The 20,538-nt window shown below is 41.4% G+C and overlaps 1 protein-coding gene across 1 annotated transcript in view; it reads right to left on the bottom strand.

The window, feature by feature from the left end:
- LOC127008030 (uncharacterized) overlaps nt 1-19,417 on the bottom strand; it is a 51,840-nt gene extending 32,423 nt beyond the window's left edge. The window contains exons 1-3 of the mRNA XM_050879565.1: nt 19,280-19,417; nt 10,048-10,171; nt 7,808-7,945 (exon numbers count right to left, since the gene is read on the bottom strand). Coding sequence (XP_050735522.1) covers nt 7,808-7,945; nt 10,048-10,171; nt 19,280-19,296 — 279 coding nt within the window. The 5' untranslated portion in view covers nt 19,297-19,417. The remainder of the gene's footprint in view (nt 1-7,807; nt 7,946-10,047; nt 10,172-19,279) is intronic.
- Nucleotides 19,418-20,538: the final 1,121 nt, after the last annotated feature.

Genomic DNA, 20,538 nt, shown 5'->3' with positions numbered 1-20,538 from the left:
AACAGGTGACTTATATTGTGGACGGAATACAAACTCTTCTGGTCTAACTAAAAATATACTAATTATGGATGGAAGATTATACGTGACGAAGAGCGACCGCTTCATTAGGTAAAAAATCCGACAGTCCCAGTATTTTCCATAATCGAGCTAGCAGGGCGCTATAATTATTATAAATTATTATGAGGCAAAATTTCCCCATTCAACGTCCCTAATTTGAAAACTATCTGCTTATTTGGCACATATGTGTTTCTAAATCACTTCCAAGACTTTGAACGAGTATTTTCTTTTTTTTTCTTTCAAATTTGGACTTACAAATCTCAGAACCTATATTCGTACAACAATGGTTTAGGTTATGTTTAGAAGAGCGTTTAATGAAAATTATTAAATGAAAAATATTCCAACCAGATTCAGTTTCAAAGTTATAGGTCTCGATTACAAATCGAAATACTATCGAAACTGGGATTGCTAGGGTCAATATTTAAAGGATCAGAGCTTGAAATCCTGAATAGATGGAACAGTTTTTTCGATTAATTAAAATACTGTATCATATTCATCTTAGCAGGACATCAATAAATATTATAGCTATATTTCATGATTTTGGAAGAATTTGGTTCTAAAACTGAGAGTTGAAAATTAGTGATGAAACTTAATTATCGGCGCTACTGCCAGCACTAAGTAACCAATACTCAAATGAAAGCTTTTACAATCACCATTTTCTACCTCTTACTTGAGCTAGCTATAGTGATAAAGAATATGTTGCATGAACCCTTTTATCTGATAGTAAGGAGACACGATATGAACAATCTTGTGAAGATAGAACCCAACAAATATGTCAATTAATAGGGGCCCACACAGGTGAGGGCGCGTCACTAACACCAATTAGCATAATATACAAATGGTAGCATTTGATGAAACTATGGCCCAAAGGCTTCTACGCAAGGATACACGAAGACCACAAGAGCCCAGACGGTCGACACATGTATTGCTCCTAAGTGTGGGGATATTTACCTGCATTTAAAAATCAAACCTCTATTTAAAGTTTTCAGTTGTATTTACTTCGACAACAAACCGGCTCAGTTTGATCCACTCATACTCCAACCTGCCCGCACATCCAAATCATATTCACATATGATGTGCTCAAGAGTTGTTTATATTATGGGGGTTATTTTTTCCACCGCCTCCTCTTTAGTTCCACAGCTTCTCGGTAGGAGCCTGCTCTGCAACAAAAGACAAGGTCCATTGTGTGCTTCAGATTCACTCACATTATACGCTCGTTAACCGGAGTAATTTCAACCACAAATGGCAGGAATTGACTGGAGATATCTATAGATATTCCCCTAAGACGGACATCTTTGCACATGCTTGACCAGTAATAGGCGTACCCACTACTGATCTCGCCACTGCCGATTTCGCTATGTCCATCTTCAGGCTTTTGAGCTTATGTGATAGAGGGTAGCCGGTGATTCTCCGAGAGGTTCATGCCGTTCCAGGGGCCCACACGCAGACCGCTCCGAAGGTTAATCCCGAGCGGGCGCCACTTCTACACCTTGGAGGGAGAATACAAGGAGGGGACATGACGTCACAAAAATGAAGCCAACTTGACTCCGTCCCCTCCCCGCCGCTGCCCTCAATTTCACCCAACACATTGCCCGACTGGCTGAACGCGCGACACCCACACACTTGCCTTTGGTCGCACCCACAGAGGCAGGGATGGCAGCATAACATATCCTCGATAGGATACAATGATTTTTGTGGCGAAACATTACATAAGAGGCGAGAAAACTGCGCTAGAAAAAGAGCGACACAAAAGAATGCGAATGATTGCCTAGTAGTAATTTGGAATAAGCTCCCACCGTCAGTGGTCCAGTGTAACACGATTGACTCCTTCAAAAACAAGCTAGACCGTCACTTCCTTCAACTTAATATTAACCAGAGTTGAAATGCAACGTTCTGGAGCCATCTGTTTAATGTAGAATCACTTAGGTTTAAGGACAGACCACCTAGTCTGGACCATGGGGTCTGTGTGGCCTGATTTTCTATGTAAATATATGTAAATCATTCTCTTTCTCATTATCACTCTCAATCCCCCTAATTTTCCTTCTGTCATTCTCTCTCATTCTCATTTTCTCACTTATAATCTCTCATGCTCATTATTATTATTATTATTATTATTATTATTATTATTATTATTATTATTCTCTCTCTCTCTCTCTCTCTCTCTCTCTCTCTCTCTCTCTCTCTCTCTCTCTCTCTCTCTCTCTCTCTCTCATTGATGATCTTCTTTCCAAAACGAACTGTCCTATCCATTCCTACGCCGATGATTCCACTCTGCATTATTCAACTTCTTTTAATAGAAGACCCACCCTTCAGGAACTTAACGACTCAAGGCTGGAGGCTGCAGAACGCTTAGCCTCAGACCTTACTATTATTTCCGATTGGGGCAAGAAGAACCTGGTGTCCTTCAACGCCTCAAAAACATAGTTTCTCCACCTATCCACTCGACACAATCTTCCAAACAATTATCCCCTATTCTTTGACAACACCCAGCTATCACCTTCCTCAACACTAAACATCCTCGGTCTATCCTTAACTCAAAATCTCAACTGGAAACTTCATATCTCATCTCTTACTAAATCAGCTTCCTCGAGGCTGGGCGTTCTGTACCGTCTCCGCCAGTTCTTCTCCCCTGCACAGTTGCTGTCCATATACAGGGGCCTTGTCCGCCCTCGTATGGAGTATGCATCTCATGTGTGGGGGGGCTCCACTCACACAGCTCTTCTGGACAGAGTGGAGGCAAAGGCTCTTCGTCTCATCAGCTCTCCTCCTCATACTGATAGTCTTCTACCTCTTAAATTCCGCCGCAATGTTGCCTCTCTTTCTATCTTCTATCGATATTTCCACGCTAACTGCTCTTCTGAACTTGCTAACTGCATGCCTCCCCCCCTCCCGCGGCCCCGCTGCACTCGACTTTCTACTCATGCTCATCCCTATACTGTCCAAACCCCTTATGCAAGAGTTAACCAGCATCTTCACTCTTTCATCCCTCACGCTGGTAAACTCTGGAACAATCTTCCTTCATCTGTATTTCCTCCTGCCTACGACTTGAACTCTTTCAAGAGGAGGGTATCAGGACACCTCTCCTCCCGAAACTGACCTATCTTTCGGCCACCTCTTTGGATTCTTTTTAGGAGCAGCGAGTAGCGGGCTTTTTTTTTATTAATGTTTACTTTTTTGTGCCCTTGAGCTGTCTCCTTTGCTGTAAAAAAAAAAAAAAAAAAAAAATCTGTCTCAATTTCATTCTCATTATCTCTCTCAGTCTCATTCTCATTCTGCCTCTCATTCGTTCGTTCTCTCGCTCATTCGTATTCTCATTCACTCGTTCTCATTATTATTATCATTCTCCTTTAGCTCATTTTCCCCCATTCTCTCTCTCTCTCTCTCTCTCTCTCTCTCTCTCTCTCTCTCTCTCTCTCTCTCTCTCTCTCTCTCTCTCTCTCATGTTCATTCCCTCTCATTTTTATTCTCTCCCATTCACATATCCTCTTTCTCTCATTCTCATTCTCTTTCGATTTCTCATTCTTAGTCTTATTCTCATTATCATCCTCTCTCTCTCTCTCTCTCTCTCTCTCTCTCTCTCTCTCTCTCTCTCTCTCTCTCTCTCTCTCTTTAATGGTAACAACACGAACGATGAAAATGAAATGGCTACAATCCTAAATAACTTTTTCGCATCCGTATTTACCGACGAAGATTGTTTATTACCTCAACCGCCGGAGGTTAGAAGGACCGAAAAGTGGCGTGCTCATCGTAGAAAGTGACATTTTACGCACAATTGAAAAGATTAAAGTAAGCAAAGCTTCTGATCCAGACAAAATTACCCCTAGGGTCTTAAAAGAAATCAAACATCAAATTTGTAAACCGCTCTCCATTATATTCAATAAATCTTTAACAGCTGGAAAAGTTCCGTCGGATAGGAAACTAGCAAATGTCACACCAATTTTCAAAAAGGGGGACAAGTCTCATCAAGGAAACTATCGAACAATTAGCCTGACATCGATTGTTTGTAAGTTAATGGAGACTATCATTCGCGACAATATGGTGAAATTCTTCGAAGAAAATAATATAATAAATAATTCGCAACATGGCTTCCGTAGTAAGCGTTCGTATTTAACTAACATACTTGATTTTTTTCATTATATTTTTGAGGTGTTCGATGAAAGCAGATCAGTAGATATCATATATCTGGATTTTCAAAAGGTATTTGATAAGGTCCCCCACCAACGATTGCTCAGCAAACTATTGGCGCACGGTATCTCGGGTAACATTCACAATTGGCTTGTGGACTGGCTCTGTGAGCGGAAACAGAGAGTAGTTATAAACAGTGTTACATCTATATGGCTCGATGTCAGAAGCGGCGTACCTCAAGGATCAGTGCTTGGCCCCATGCTCTTCTTAATTTATGTTAATGATATCGATGATGGGCTCACTTGCAAAGTATCAAAATTTGCTGATGACACAAAAATTGCTAGTAAAGTAACTGCGACACTCGACGAAGAACCTTTACAATCAGATCTAGATCGACTTGCACGTTGGGCCAATCAATGGCAAATGAAATTTAACGTTGACAAATGTAAAGTGTTGCATATCGGAAACAAATAACAATCGTGTTCGGTACGTAATGAATGGCCAACAACTTTCTACAGTAAGTAAAGAAAAGGTTCTTGGAATCACTATATCAAGCGATTTAAAGCCCAGTCACTATTGTTCAGAGGTAGTTAAAACTGCAAACAAATTGCTTGGCTTCATCGGACGAGTCTTTAATAATAAATCGGAAAAAGTAATATTAAAACTGTATAATTCGTTGGTTCGACCCCGTCTAGAGTACTGTGTACAATTTTGGTCTCCCTATTACAGAAAAGACATAGACAAGTTGGAACGGGTTCAACGAAGAGTAACAAAGATGATTCCTAGGTTGAAAAATTTATCATATGAACAAAGGCTTAAAAAAGTAAATTTATTCAGCCTTTCAAAACGAAGAATGCGAGGCGAAATAATAAAAGTGTTTAAAATGTTTAAAGGATTCAGTGATATTAATGCAGAAGAGTACTTTACAATTGATCGATCAAATAGAACAAAAAGAAATCACAATTTGAAGATAAGTTGTAAAAGATTATCGTCGCACGAAGCTAAACACTTCTTCTTCAATCGAGTTGTTAATGTTTGAAACTTTCTCCCCTGTGATGTCGTTGATAGTACAACAGTTACGGCCTTTAAGAATAGATTAGACAAGTATTTTCAATCCAACCAGCAACTAAGATATTACTCATTGTCGTAATAACGTTAAGTTCTTTCGAATACTGGTGTCCTTGTCCACTTTTATCACCCGGTTAGTGGTAGCAGTAATGGTAGTTCTTTCCTCTTTCCTACATAATTTCCATGTAGTTTTTTCCATGCTGCATGGTTCTTTTTCCTCTCCTGTCAGCTATGGCTGGAGGGATGGGGGAGTGGGGAGGAGCCTTCGCCTTTGCTGGCCTTCATCTTCCACCTTTGATTAGATAGTTAGTGTGTAGCAGTCACCGCTCCGTGTTGTTCCTTCCCTCTCAGTGTGACAAAAAAAACGGGGGCAAAGAAGAAGAGACTAAGATTCTCAGTGTTTTCTTAATGTCCATCGTGTCTGTGTCTGTCAGTCTCTCTCTTGTCGCGTTCATTAATCTAACTTTCCTTGTATTCGTTTACTTGTCCGTCCACGTTCTCTCTCTCTTGTGTCCACCGTTACACTACACACCACCCATACACCAACACACAAAACAACATTCCACATAAACAATACCCACACAACGCATGTTTTTTTTTTGTTGTGTTTTTTTGTGACTTGTTTGTAATGACTTGTTGTATTTTAACAATAAAGCAACTCTAACGGATTAATAAAGTGTAGCTTGTCACAAACAGCCTCGTAAGGACCAACAGGTCTGCTGTTGTTTGTTCTTTCTTTGTACTTTCTCTACTCCTCATGCTAAAAAGCCTTGGTTTAATCATGCTTGTTCTCGTGCTATTAAAGATAGAGAGGCAGCTCACAAAAGGTTCCAGAGCCTTCGAACTCCCGCTAACTTTGATCTTTACATTTCAGCCCGGAATCGTGCCAAATCTATTCTCCGACTTACCAAAACTTCTTTCATTAATATAAAATGTCAACACCTTGCTTCTTTTATTTCTTCGCTTGATTTCTGGCATCTAACCAAAAATATCTCCTCCAATTTCACTTCTTCCACTTTCCCTCCTTTCCTTAACCCTGACGGCAGCACTGCCGTCTCATCTGTCTCTAAAGCTGAACTCTTCGCTCAAACTTTCTGTAAGAACTCCACCATGGACGATTCTGGGCATATTCCTCCTACTCATCCCCCCTCTGACTCCTTTATGCCTGTTATTAAGATTCCTCCAAATGATGTTTTCTATGCCCTCTCTGGCCTCAACTCTCAGAAGGCTTATGGACCTGATGGAGTGCCTCTTATTGTCCTTAAAAACTGTGCTTCTGTGCTGACACCCTGCCAGGTCAAACTCTTTCGTCGCTGCCTATCAACATCTATCTTTCCTTCCTGCTGGAAGTATGCCTTTGTACAGCCTGTGCCTAAGAAGGGTGATCATTCCAATCCCTCAAACTACCGCCCTATTGCTTTACTTTCCTGTCTTTTTTTTTTTTTTTACAACAAAGGAGGCAGCTCAAGGGCACACAAAAAAAGAAAACAATAATAACAAAAAAAGCCCGCTACTCGCTGCTCCTAAAAAAGACACCTCTCCTCCCGAAATTGACCTCTCTTTTTGGACACTCCTTTGACCTCTGTTCGGGAGCAGTGAGTAGCGGGCTTTTTTTTTTCTTTACGCCCTTGAACTCTCTCCTTAGCTGTAAAAAAAAAAAAAAAAAAAAATTAAAAAAATCGTCACAAACACGGCCGCTCCTCTCGCCCTGCGGTGGCACGGGGAGACAGCGCGCTGCGGGAAGGGTGTCAGACAACCGCCGCTTCCTGGGACGAGGAACTTAAGGAAGCCACAGGGAAATCAGGCCAAGCAAAAGTGGGCACATAGCTCACTGTGGCAGCAGAGCGGGGAAGAGCGTCTTGCTGGAGCGTAGTGGCTTGAAAGAGGCTTGCGGCACCTCTCTTCCTGTGTCCAGGTGGCGCTGCCAGCATCCTGCTCGATTGCTTCACTCAACTGTTTCTCACGTTATTTGTTTTCTTCTAGTGCAGCCTAGACTCACTATAGTCTAGAAGTTGAAATATTTGCCGTTTTTCTCTAGGCTTTATCGCGAGAGCGAGTGTCCCTCTCACATTATAGCTATCGTGCACTGGTCATTCCGGGTTCTCAAAAATAGTTTTTAGTGAGGATAGTGTTTTACGGGGATGGAAAGCAGAGCCAATCCCAGCCACTCTAGATAAAAAATTGGAGTGACTGTTACCCATGGGTAGAGTCAGAATCGCTGTGAAAATAATTCCCTTAGTCACCCGGTCACCCATATCATTATGGAAGATTAATCACAGAAAGCATTGAAAAAGTGAAATAAAAAGACACACTACGTGTCTAACGTTCAAAAGGCCATTATCATAATTATAACTGAGTATAGTGCTAATAAAATCAAGAGTACAAACAAATGGAGAGTGCCTATCAATGAAAAATAAACGAAAGATAAATTATACCCACTAATTTTTTTAAAGTAATTACCGTGTAACCCTGAAAACTGTGATAATAAAATAAATGAATCATGAGAAGCATTGAACTGTCACAGGCACAAACAGACACTCATGAAGAACGTTACAACCTGCTCGTAGAATAGTTCTCCAATCCGGAAACCAATTATGTTTAGCTGTCCATGGTCTCCAACACCGCAACTCCCAAGGTGATTCTTTATCGATGAACGAATCGTTTTAGAACACCCGAGCGTGCTCAGAGGCCTTATCTGAAAAGCATAAGGATTCAGGTTTGTAGATGGGAAGCCTTTGAGCTGTTGACTATGTAAGTGTGCGTAGAAAGCTTTTGGGAGATGGTAAATGCGCACTCACGCTCACTTCTGATTTACTATAACTCAACTAATCAAATTCAATCTTAAAGAAAATCATTGGCGATTAAGAGACTTCATTTGACCCTACATTTTATATATATATATATATATATATATATATATATATATATATATATATATATATATATATATATATATATATATATATATATATATATATATATATAATTTTGTAAAAGTGTTTTCATATTATGAAATGTTAAGATTATTTGCCTCCATTTACCTTACTCCTTAACAATGTTTATTTAATAACAATAATGGATTAATCAGTATAATTATGTTGTTAATAGTTGTTAATTACCTCCATAAACAGAGTCCACTAATAAAAAAATAAACACGGGAGACTACACCTTGTTCTCATATAATAAACAATTTTTCAGGTTCATATGATCGTCAATAAATGATTTTAAATATCCAATAGATTTAACTTGTAACAGCATTGTTTGGAAGACTGTGCCGGTTAGTAACATTGGTAAATTAGATATTAGAATACTAAATATGTATTCTTATTATTTTTATTATAATTATTATAATTTATTATTATTATTATTATTATTATTATTATTATTATTATTATTATTATAAATAACTTATCATTAGGTGAACTATTATATTTTATGCCTTCATCTTGTTATATAATTATATTGGGGTTTCTCTAATAGAGACCGCATGATATGGGGAGGCGGTAGCTGAGTGGTTAGAGTGACGGCCCCGCGTTCAGGATCTCCAGGAGGGACGCGGGTTCGAATCCTGGCCGCCGCACAGCTGAGGTTTTTCAGTCACCGCCGAGTGGCCTAAGACTACACACATTCTGATTGAAGACCACCCATCAACCTGGGCTCTAGATAACCTCTCCAAAGAGAGGCTCAAAGATGAGTTCCGGGGGGCAGCATGTGCCAACACAAGATGGCGCCACTATAATCAATCGCTTGCGCCAGAACGGGCTGGGCCGACCATCAGGCCCCACCGGGAAAAACCCTTCCGGCGCAATTGGGCAAGACGTAAAAAATAAAATGATAGCTGAGGCAACACATTACGAGTTTTTACTAAAAACACGCCACATCCAAGCAATTAAATGAAATTTCAATTCACTTGAAGTCGACTGCACCATTTGTTCAGTAGATCTGGTTCTGCTTCATGAGGAAAAATAGTACTGATTAACGGAAGCGCGTCACTTCACTCACTCGCCGCCTCCATTCCCGACGGTCTCCCTAAGGAAGCTCCCACCCAACCGTCCTGCATCCTAATGCCATGCTGGCAGGACTGGTCGACTTGCCGCACCCATGAGTTACGCGAGCGTCCCCTTGGTCTCCTCTCCTCACGGATGTCTTGCACATAAAAAGAAAAAAAAAACTTCGTACGTTCGACGTCCGGGAGACGTACCACTTGCCCATATAGCCGGAATTGGCGTTCACGCACTAAGCTGATAACATTCCTTGATTTAGTTTCATCGTTTAGTCGCTGGTTTAATACGAAGTCATCCCAGTGATACCTCATGTTCCCGCTAAGGCACTCGGTACCAAAGGCATCAATACGCCTCTCCAAATCACTATTCATTGTCCATGTCTCACAACCGTTCAGCAAGACATGAAGTACAAGCGACTTAAGATTCGAATCTTTGTATGCCTGCATAGTTACCGGCAGCGCCATATATGTTCATGAGCTAGTCCATATCACCTGACACAGTACGGCATCCCATTTTCGTCCTATTGTCCATACTTATTATTGGACCACATTTATTAAGCAATGTTCATCATGTAGGAATAGTTGACAGCATGCTCCATTTAAACTACAATACAGGTAAAAATATTGTTATGAAAAGGCTTTTCATCATCAACACGTCGTAATTAATTGACAAATACTAAAAACAAGTATTTGCATATTTCATGGTGTCATGTAGGCAGGTTAGAGTAGAAAAAAATGCAAATGTTGCTATAGTATGCACTGTTTATTGACAATCTATAACAAATAATACTTACTATTCCGGCAGTGACGACCATGACTCCACTAGAGCACGTGGCCTCTACCGAAACTTCCCCGAGCTGCTCTATGGAGTTACTTGAGCCAGGACAAGCTATGGTAAGCACGGTGCCTGAAGGGACTCTGCATGAAAGAGCAGGGGCTGAGGCACTTGCATGGATGACATTGATGTTAACAGACTAACCATCTAATATTTAAACATGGCGCTTCAGCAACTATGGTTATGCGTGAGGAGTCAAAACAGAAAGAAAGAAAAAAAGGAAAGGTAAATTAGCAAGGGTGAAACATAAGGTAAAAATATAAAGAAAAATATGACAATATATATATATATATATATATATATATATATATATATATATATATATATATATATATATATATATATATATATATATATATATATATATATATATATATATTTTTTACAAACGATGCGGCTCAAGGGCAGCAAAAAGAGTACAAAAAAAGCCCCCTACTCGCCGCTCCCACAAAAGTTAAAAAGTAAAGAGTAGCCAAAAGAGAGGTCAATTTCGGGTGGACTCTTCTTGAAAGAGGTCAAGTCATAGGCAGCAGAAAATACAGACAAAGGAAAACTGTTCCAGAGTTTATTAGTGAAGGGGATGAAAGAATGGAGATGCTGGTTAACTCTTCCATAAGGGGTTTGGAAAGTCTAGGAATGAGCATGAGTAGAAAGTCGTGTGCATCGGGTTCGCGGGAGGGGGGGAGGCATGCAGTTAGCAAGTTCAGAAGAGCAGTCACCATGAAAATATCGATAGAAGATAGAAAGAGAAGCAACATGGCGGCATAATTTAAAACGTAGAAGGCTGTCAGTAAAAGGAGGAGGACTCCACTCTGTCCAGAAGAGCTGTGTAAGTGGAGCCCTCCCACACGTGAAATGCATACTCCATACGAGAACGGACAAGACCCCTATATATGGAAAGCATATGTGCGGAGGAGAAGAACTGGCGGAGACGATACAGAATGCCCAACCTCGAGGAAGCTGATTTAGTAAGAGAGGAGATGTGAAGTTTCCAGTTGAGTTTTTGAGCTAAGGATAGACCGAGGATATTTATAGTGTTAAAGAATGTGACAGCTGGGTGTTGTCGAAGAATAAGGGATAGGTGTTTGGAAGATTGTGTCGAGGTGATAGGTGGAGAAACTGGGTTTTTGAGGCATTTAAGGACACAGGGTTCCTTTTACCCCAATCGGAAACTATAGCAAGGTCTGAGGTTAAGCGTTCTGCAGCCTCCAGTCTAGAGTCTTGTAATTCCTGTTGAGAGGGTCTCCTGTTGAAAGAAGTTGAATAATGCAGAGTGGAGTCATCAGCGTATGATTGGAGAGGACAGTTTGTTATGGAAAAAAGATCATTGATAAATAACAGGAAGAGAGTGGGTGATATGACAGAGCCATGTGGAACACCACTATCGATATGTTTAGGGAAAGAACAGTGGCCGTCTACCACAACAGAGATAGAACGGCCATATATATATATATATATATATATATATATATATATATATATATATATATATATATATATATATATATATATATATATATATATATATATATATATATATATATATATATATATATATATATATATATATATATATATATATATATATATATATATATATATATATATATGTGTGTGTGTGTGTGTGTGTGTGTGTGTGTGTTCTAATTTTCATTCTGGGGAGCACCATCTCTATACCTCACCTTTTCTTCCTCACCGAAACGCAGGATTCTGAAACTACTGACAACAATCTCTACTCTGTTCCCTCCTACTATCTCTATCCTAAATTTCAATACAAAGCTGGATGTTGCGCCTACGTGCGCAACGACATCACTTGCTCTCGTGCCCACGACCTTGACTCTTCTGAATTTTACACCATCTGGCTAAAACTTCATTTTCATTCTATTACTAAATACAGCTGTGCTGTTTATCTCTCACCTAACTCTACTAACTATGTAAAATTCTTTGACTATTTGAACTCTAAAGTTGAGCACATCTTGACCCACTATCCCTTTGCTGAAATCTCCATCTTGGGAGATTTCAATGTTCACCATCATCTTTGGCTTTCATCCTCTTTCACTGACCAACCTGGTGAACAAGCCTAAAACTTTGCTCTCCTCAACGATCTAGACCAGTTGGTTCAGCACCCTGTACGTCTTCCTGACCGTCATGGACACAGGCCCAACATACTAGACCTCTTCCTTTACTCTAACCATTCTGCTTACTCTGTAACGGCTGCCGGGCAGCGGGATGCGTGTAGCTCAGACGGGTCTATCCTGTCTGTATCTATATGTCTATATCTATCTGTCGTGGGTTTTTTCCATTGATACCTGCATTCCTAATTCGTGGTGACATTTAATAATAATAATACACTGATATAATTACAACTACTTTAACAACTCTGTCAAACTGTTGTCTCTGTTGAGCTCCTCCGATCACAACCTTATTTATGTATTTTGTCCTATTGCTCCTGTACATCCTCTGAACTCACCGAAGAGGCGATGCTTTTGGCATTTTGCTTCAGCCCGGTGGGACGACCTAAGTATGTACTTTTCCGATTTCCCTTGGAATGATTACTGCTTCCAGAAGAGAGACCTCTTTGTGTGTGCCCCAGCGCATCACAGAGGTGATTGTCTCTGGAATGGAGGCATACATTCCACGTACTTTCTCTACTCTTCATGCTAAAAAGCCTTGGTTTAATCATGCTTGTTCTCGTGCTGTCAAAGATAGAGAGGCAGCTCACAAAAGGTACCAGAGCCTTCGAACTCCCGCTAACCATAATATTTACATTTCTTCCCGGAATCGTGCCAAATCTATTCTTCGACTTAACAATAGCTCTTTTATTCGTAGCAAATGTCAAAACCTTGCCTTTTATAATTTTAACACAAACTTCTGGCACCTACCCAAAAATATCTACTCCAACTTCACTTTTTCTTCTTTCCCTCCTCTCCTTAACCCTGACGGCACTACTGCCGTCTTATCTATATCTAAGGCGAAACTCTTCGCTCAAACATTCTGTAACAACTCCACTCTGGACGATTCTAGGCATATTCCTCCTACTCACCCCCCCTCTGACTCCTTTATCCCTGTTATTAAGATTCTTCAGAATGATGTTTTATATGCCCTCTTTGGCCTCAACTCTCAGAAAGCTTATGGACCTGATGGAGTGCCTCCTATTGTCCGTTCGTGCTGACACCCTGCCTGGTCAAACTTTTTCGTCCCTACCTATCAAAACCTACCTTTCCTTCCTGCTCGAAGTATGTCTTCATACAGCCTGTGCCTAAGAAGGGTGACCGTTCTAATCCCTCAAAATAATACTTTCCTGTCTATCTAAAGCTTTTGCATCAAGATTCAAAGATTCAAAAGCACCTTTCCACTTCTAACCTTCTATCTGATTGCCAGTATGGGTTCCGCAAGCGACGTTTTACTGGCGATCTTCTTACACTCTCAACTGATTCTTGGTCATACTCTCTCAGCCGTTTCGGAGAAACTTTCTCAGTTGCGCTACAGATATCGAAAGCTATCGATAGAGTCTGGCACAACTCTTTGCTTTCAAAACTGCCCTCTTTCGGGTTCTATCCATCTCTCTGTTCCTTTATCTCCAGTTTCTATCTCTTCCGTGGTAAACGGTCACTGTTCTTCCCCTAAACGTGCCAACAGTGGTGTTCCACAGGGCTCTGTCCTATCAATCACTCTCTACCTGTTATTCATCAATGATCTTCTTTCCATTCAACATGAATTACAAAACCCCAGACTAGAGGTTGCAGAACGCTTAACCTCAGACCTTGCTATCATTGCCAAATGGGGGTAAAAGGAACCTTGTGTCCTTTAATGCCTCAAAAACACGATTTCTCCACCTATCAACTCTACACAATCTTCCAAACACCTATCCCATATTTTTCAGTAACACTCAGCTGTCACCTTCTTCAACACTAAATATCCTATGTCTATCCTTAGCTTAAAATCTCAACTGGAAACTTCACATCTCCTCTCTCACTAAATCAACTTCCTCGAGGTTGGGCATTCTGTATCGTCTCCGCCAGATCTTCTCCCCCGCACAGTTGCTATCCATATAGAGGGGCCTTGTCCGTCCTCGTATGGAGTACCCAACTCACGTGTGGGGGGGCTCCACTCACACAGCTCTTCTGGACAGAGTGTAGTCTAAGGCTCTTCGTCTCATCAGCTCTCTTTATCTTACTGATAGTCTTCTATGTTACCTCTCTTTCTATATTATATCGATATTTTCACATTGACTGTTCCTCTGAACTTTTTTTTCTTTTTTTTACAACAAAGGAGGCAGCTCAAGGGCACACAGAAAAAGAAAACAATAATAAAAAAAAAACCCGCTACTCGCTGCTCCTAAAAAAGAAACAAAAGAGGTGGCCGAAAGCAAGGTCAAATACAGGAGGAGAGGTGTCCTGATACCCTCCTCTTGAAAAAGTTCAAGTCGTAGGCAGGAGGAAATACAGATGAAGGAAGATTGTTCCAGAGTTTACCAGCGTGAGGGATGAAAGAGTGAAGATGCTGGTTAACTTTTGCATAAGGGGTTTGGACAGTATAGGGATGAGCATGAGTAGAAAGTCGAGTGCAGCGTGGACGCGGGAGGGGGGGAGGCATGCAGTTAGCAAGTTCAGAAGAGCAGTCAGCGTGGAAATATCGATAGAAGATAGAAAGAGAGGCAACATTGCGGAGGAATTTAAGAGGTAGAAGACTATCAGTATGAGGAGGAGAGCTGATGAGACGAAGAGCCTTAGCCTCCACTCTGTTCAGAAGAGCTGTGTGAGTGGAGCCCACCCACACATGAGATGCATACTCCATACGAGGGCGGACAAGGCCCCTGTATACGGACAGCAACTGTGCAGGGGAGAAGAACTGGCGGAGACGGTACAGAACGCCCAGCCTCGAGGAAGCTGATTTAGTAAGAGATGAGATATGAAGTTTCCAGTTGAGATTTTGAGTTAAGGATAGACCGAGGATGTTTAGTGTTGAGGAAGGTGATAGCTGGGTGTTGTCCAATAATAGGGGATAGTTGTTTGGAAGATTGTGTCGAGTGGATAGGTGGAGAAACTGTGTTTTTGAGGCGTTGAAGGACACCAGGTTCCTCTTGCCCCAATCGGAAATAATAGTAAGGTCTGAGGCTAAGCGTTCTGCAGCCTCCAGCCTTGAGTCGTTAAGTTCCTGTAGGGGGGTCTTCTATTAAAAGAAGTTGAGTAATGCAGAGTGGAATCATCGGCGTAGGAATGGATAGGACAGTTCGTTTTGGAAAGAAGATCATCAATGAACAACAGAAAAAGAGTGGGAGATAGGACAGAACCCTGTGGGACACCACTATTAATAGATTTAGGGGAAGAACAGTGACCGTCTACCACAACAGAAATAGAACGGTCAGAAAGGAAACTGGAGATAAAGGTACAGAGAGAAGGATAGAAACCGTAGGAGGGTAGTTTGGAAAGCAAAGATTTGTGCCAGACCCTATCAAAAGCTTTTGATATATCTAGTGCAATAGCAAAGGTTTCACCGAAACGGCTAAGAGAGGATGACCAAGAGTCAGTTAAGAAGGCTAGGAGATCACCAGTAGAACGCCCTTTGCGGAACCCATACTGGCGATCAGATAGAAGGTCAGAAGTGGAAAGGTGCTTTTGAATCTTTCGGTTAAGGATTGATTCAAAAGCTTAAGATAGACAAGAAAGTAAAGCTATAGGACGGTAGTTTGAGGGGTTGGAGCGGTCACCCTTTTTAGGCACAGGCTGTATGAAGGCATACTTCCATCAAGAAGGAAAGGTAGATGTTGACAGGCAGAGGCGAAAGAGTTTGACCAGGCAGGGTGACAGCACGGAGGCACAGTTTTTAAGGACAATAGGAGGCACTCCATCAGGTCCATAAACCTTCTGAGGATTGAGGCCAGAGAGGGCATAGAAACCATCATTTTGAAGAATCTTTATAACAGGCATAAAGGAGTCAGAGGGGGGATGAGTAGGAGGAATATGCCCAGAATCGTCCAGAGTGGAGTTTTTAGAAAAAGTTTGAGAGAAGGGTTCAGCCTTAGAGATAGATGAGATGGCAGTGTCTCCGTCAGGACTGAGGAGTGGAGGGAAAGATGAAGAAGTGAAGTTTGAGGAGATGTTTTTGGCTAGATGCCAGAAATCACGGGAAGAGTTGGAAAAAGCAAGGTTTTGGCATTTTCTATTAATGAAAGAATTTTTGGTTAGTCGGAGAATCGATTTGGCACGATTTCGGGCAGAAATGTAAAGTTCATAATTAGCATTAGTTTGAAGGCTCTGGTACCTTTTGTGAGCTGCCTCTCTATCATTGACAGCACGAGAACAAGCATGATTAAACCAAGGCTTTTTAGCGTGAGGAGTAGAGAAAGAACGAGGAAGGTATGCCTCCATTCCAGAGACAATCACCTCTGTGCTGCGTTCAGCACACACAGAGGGGTCTCTATCCTGGAAATCTTCCGCCTACTCCAGTAACCGAGTGGCCTGCCCCAGTTGTCAGTTATGTATTTTCTGCTGCAGTGTTACCACCCTCTAATGGCAGGCGGCAGTTCCTTTTCGGAAAACCAACAAGACCTGAGCCAAAAGGGGGGGCTTCGCCCCGCCTCGACTCCCCCACCCTCTTAACCGGGGGGGAGGGCTTTGTTTTCCCTCGACACCCCCCCAACCTCCCGTCGGGCTCCTCCCGCAACAAGAGGAGGAGGAGGAAGGAGGTCTCGCGAGACAGCGCAACATGCCGCCCAGACCACGGCACCAAACTAACGCCCCAAACCCCTCCCATCCAAGAACTTATCTAACCTCTTCTTGAATGTATCTATCGTGTTGGCGCTCACCACATGACTTCTACGTCTGTTCCACTCATCCACCATTGTTGGTAAACCAATTCTTGCCTATGTCTTTGTTAAACCTGTACTTATCCAACTTAAACCCATTGCTACGTGTCCTACCCGGTGTGGTGTCATCTGCCATCCACGTATCCTAAGACATCCCATCCAGTCTACGCATGCGCGGGATTTGTTTAGAAACAAAGAGTGGATGAATTGCGACACAGTACCGTGTCTTTGTCGACTGCCTATCGCGATATATCCCACCTGAGATTTTTTTTATCTTTTTAAAAATAAATGTTGAAGTATGTTTTTAATTTGAAAATTGCTTGAAATATGAAAGTTTCTTCCTGCACCCTGTGTATGTCCGTAAATGAGGTAAATGAGGTTTGTCGGTAAATGTGATAAATGAGATAACCTGCTTCCCTTGTATGTCGGTAAATGTGATAAATGAGATAACCTGCTCCCCTTGTATGTCAGTAAATGTGATAAATGATATAACCTGCACCCCTTGTATGTCGGTAAGTGTCGAGTGGATAGGTGGAGAAACTGTGTTTTTTGAGGCGTTGAAGGACACCAGGTTCTTCTTGCCCCAATCGGAAATAATAGTAAGGTCTGAGGCTAAGCGTTCTGCTGCCTTTAGCCTGGAATCGTTAAGTTCCTGTAGGGTGGGTCTTCTATTAAAAAAAAATTGAGTAATGCAGAGTAGAGTCATCGGCGTAAGAATGAATAGGACACTTTGTTTTGGAAAGAAGATCATCTATGAACAACAGAGAGAGAGTAGGAGATAGGGCAGAAAACTGCGGGACACCACTGTTAATATGTTTAGGGGAAGAACAGTGACCGTCTACCACGGCAGAATTAGAACGGTCAGAAAGGAAACTGGAGATAAAGGTACAGAGAGATGGATAGAAACCGTAAGAGGGAAGTTTGGAAAGCAAATATTTGTGCCTGACCCTATCAAAGGCTTTTGATATGTCCAGCGCAATGGCAAAGGTTTCACCGAAACCGCTAAGAGAGGATGACCAAGGGTCAGATATTAAGGCAAGTAGATCAGCAGTAGAACTCCCCTTGAGGAAACCATACTGGCGATCAGATAGAAGGTCAGTAGTGGAAAGGTGCTTTTGAATCTTCCGGTTAGGGATTGATTCAAAAGCTTTAGATAGACAAGAAAGTAAAGCTATACGTCGGTAGTTTGAGGGATTGGAACGGTCACCCTTCTTAGGCACAGGGTGTATGAAGGCATACTTCCAGCAGGAGGGGAAGGTAGATGTTGACAGGCAAAGGCGAAAGAGTTTGACCAGGCAGGGTGTCAGCACAGAAGCACAGTTTTAAGGACACTAGGAGGCACTCCCTTAGGCCCATAAGCCTTCTGAGGATTGAGGCCAGAGAGGGCATAGCAAACATCATTATTAAGAATTTTAATAACAGGCATAAAGGAGTCAGAGGGGGGATGAGTAGGAGGAATATGTCCAGAATCGTTTAGAGTGGAGTTTTTATAGAAAGTTAGAGAGAAGAGTTCAGCCTTAGAGATAGATGAGACGGCGGTGTTGCCGTCAGGACTAATGAGAGAATGAAGAAGTGAAGTTGAAGGAGATGTTTTAGAAGCCAGAAGTCCCGGGAAAAAATAAAAAAAAGCAAAGTTTAGGCATTTTCTAATAATGAAGGAGTTTTTACTAAGTCGGAGAATAGATTTTGCACGATTCCGGGAAGAAATGTAAAGATCATGGTTAGCGGGAGTTCGAAGGCTTTCTATCTTTAACAAACGTGACTAAACCAAGGCTTTTTAGCATGAGGAGTAGAGAAAGTACGTGGAATGTATGCCTCCATTCCAGAGACAATCACCTCTGTGATGCGCTGGGCACACACAGATGAGTCTCTATCCTGGAAGCAGTAATCATTACACGGGAAATCGGAAAAGTACGTATATCCTCAGGTCGTCCCACCGAGCTGAAGCAATATATATATATATATATATATATATATATATATATATATATATATATATATATATATATATATATATATATATATATATATATATATATATATATATATATATATATATTACAAAAGGTCTCAAAGTCATACATCATGAATTCCTTTACTTGAATTGCCATCAATAAACATTTATCATCTGTTGGCCCTATAAAAATGGAAGAACTTAAATCACTTGATTGTCAAGAAAATAGTATTTAGAAACATTTTTTTGTGTGTGTGTATTTCTAGTGAAGAAATATTAGAGGAGTTCGTAGAACGTCTCTTTTTTGTACGTGTTCTATCTCCCTCCACAGATATGTAAGTTGCTTATTGTTTTTTTTTTATCTATTAGATATTTTATTTCATTTGTTGGTTGAAAAAAAGAGTTGGTGAGGAAATAAGTGAGCCTTACCTGACTTCTCGCGTCATGTCCTGCTGCAGAACGGGAAGAACCAGGTTGAAATAGCCATCAAAGATTAAGGGCGGAATATCGGGGTAGTCAGTGTCTTTGTTCCAAACACAGTCCTCAGCTGTTGAATGGCGGAAAGCGAAAGGCAAACTGTGAGAATTTTGATGTTAATACATGAGCATATAATTCCCGATTGTTAGTTTTTTACTCCAAGGGAAACAACTCATGGGGAAAAATCAAAGTAAATTCTAAGCCCAATAGCCGCTGAGTTTGCAAACGCAAATTGAGTTGAGTTACCTGAAGAGAGCTTGATTTCGGATACAGATCCGTATTGATACGTCTCCCTTCAGAGTTTAACTCGTAGGCAGGAGGAAATATAGACGAAGGGTTCTTCCATATTTTACTGGCGAATGGGATAAAGTAATGAAGATGCTGGTTAACCCTTGCTCAAGGGATTATAACAGCATAAGGATGTAATGTACAGGGGTGCCGCGGGAGAAGGACATGCAGTTATTATATTTTATTTTACGGCAAGGAAGGCCGCTCAAGGAGGAAAAAAAAACTATAAAGAGGAACAAATAAGCCTAATAAACGCTGCCTTAACCAAAGGCAACATAAATTGAAGCCATAAGAGAGGTCAACTTTAAGTGGAGAGGTGTCTTGATACTCTCCTCTCGAAAGAGTCTTGGTCGTGGGCAGGAAGAAATACAGATGAATGAAGGCTGTTCCAGAGTTTTCCATTGGAAGGAACATGCTAGTTGACTCTTGCATAAGGGATTTGACAGAAGAGGGATGAACAGGAGTGGAATCCGTATGCAGCGGAGTCGCAGGAGGGTGGGTGGGTGGGTGGGGATGCAGTTAGTAAGTTCAGAAGAGTAGTCAGCGTGAAAATATCGATAGAAGAGAGAAAGAGACGCGACATTGCGGCGGAACTGAAAAGGTGGAAGACTACTAGTAACCGGAGGGAATCTGGTGAGACGAAGAGCCCTTTTTCTCCACTTTGTCCAAGAGAGGTGTGTGTGTGGATCCCTCACACACGGGAGATGCATGCTCCATACGAGGGCGGACAAGGCTCCTGTATAAGGGAGGCATCTGTAAAGGTGCAAAGAACTGGCGAAGACGATACAGAACGCCTAACCTTTTTGAAGCTGATTTAGCGAGAGAGAAGATATGTATTTTACAGTTAAGGTTTTGAGTGACAGCTGAGTGTTATCGAATAATAGGAGATAGGTGTTTGGAAAATTGTGTCTAGTTAGCACGTG

This window comes from Eriocheir sinensis, chromosome 4 (assembly GCF_024679095.1).
Source record: "Eriocheir sinensis breed Jianghai 21 chromosome 4, ASM2467909v1, whole genome shotgun sequence".
Lineage (NCBI taxonomy): Eukaryota > Metazoa > Arthropoda > Malacostraca > Decapoda > Varunidae > Eriocheir > Eriocheir sinensis.
The sequence above is the reverse complement of the archived record's forward strand: the minus strand, read 5'-3'. Positions and strand labels throughout refer to the sequence as shown.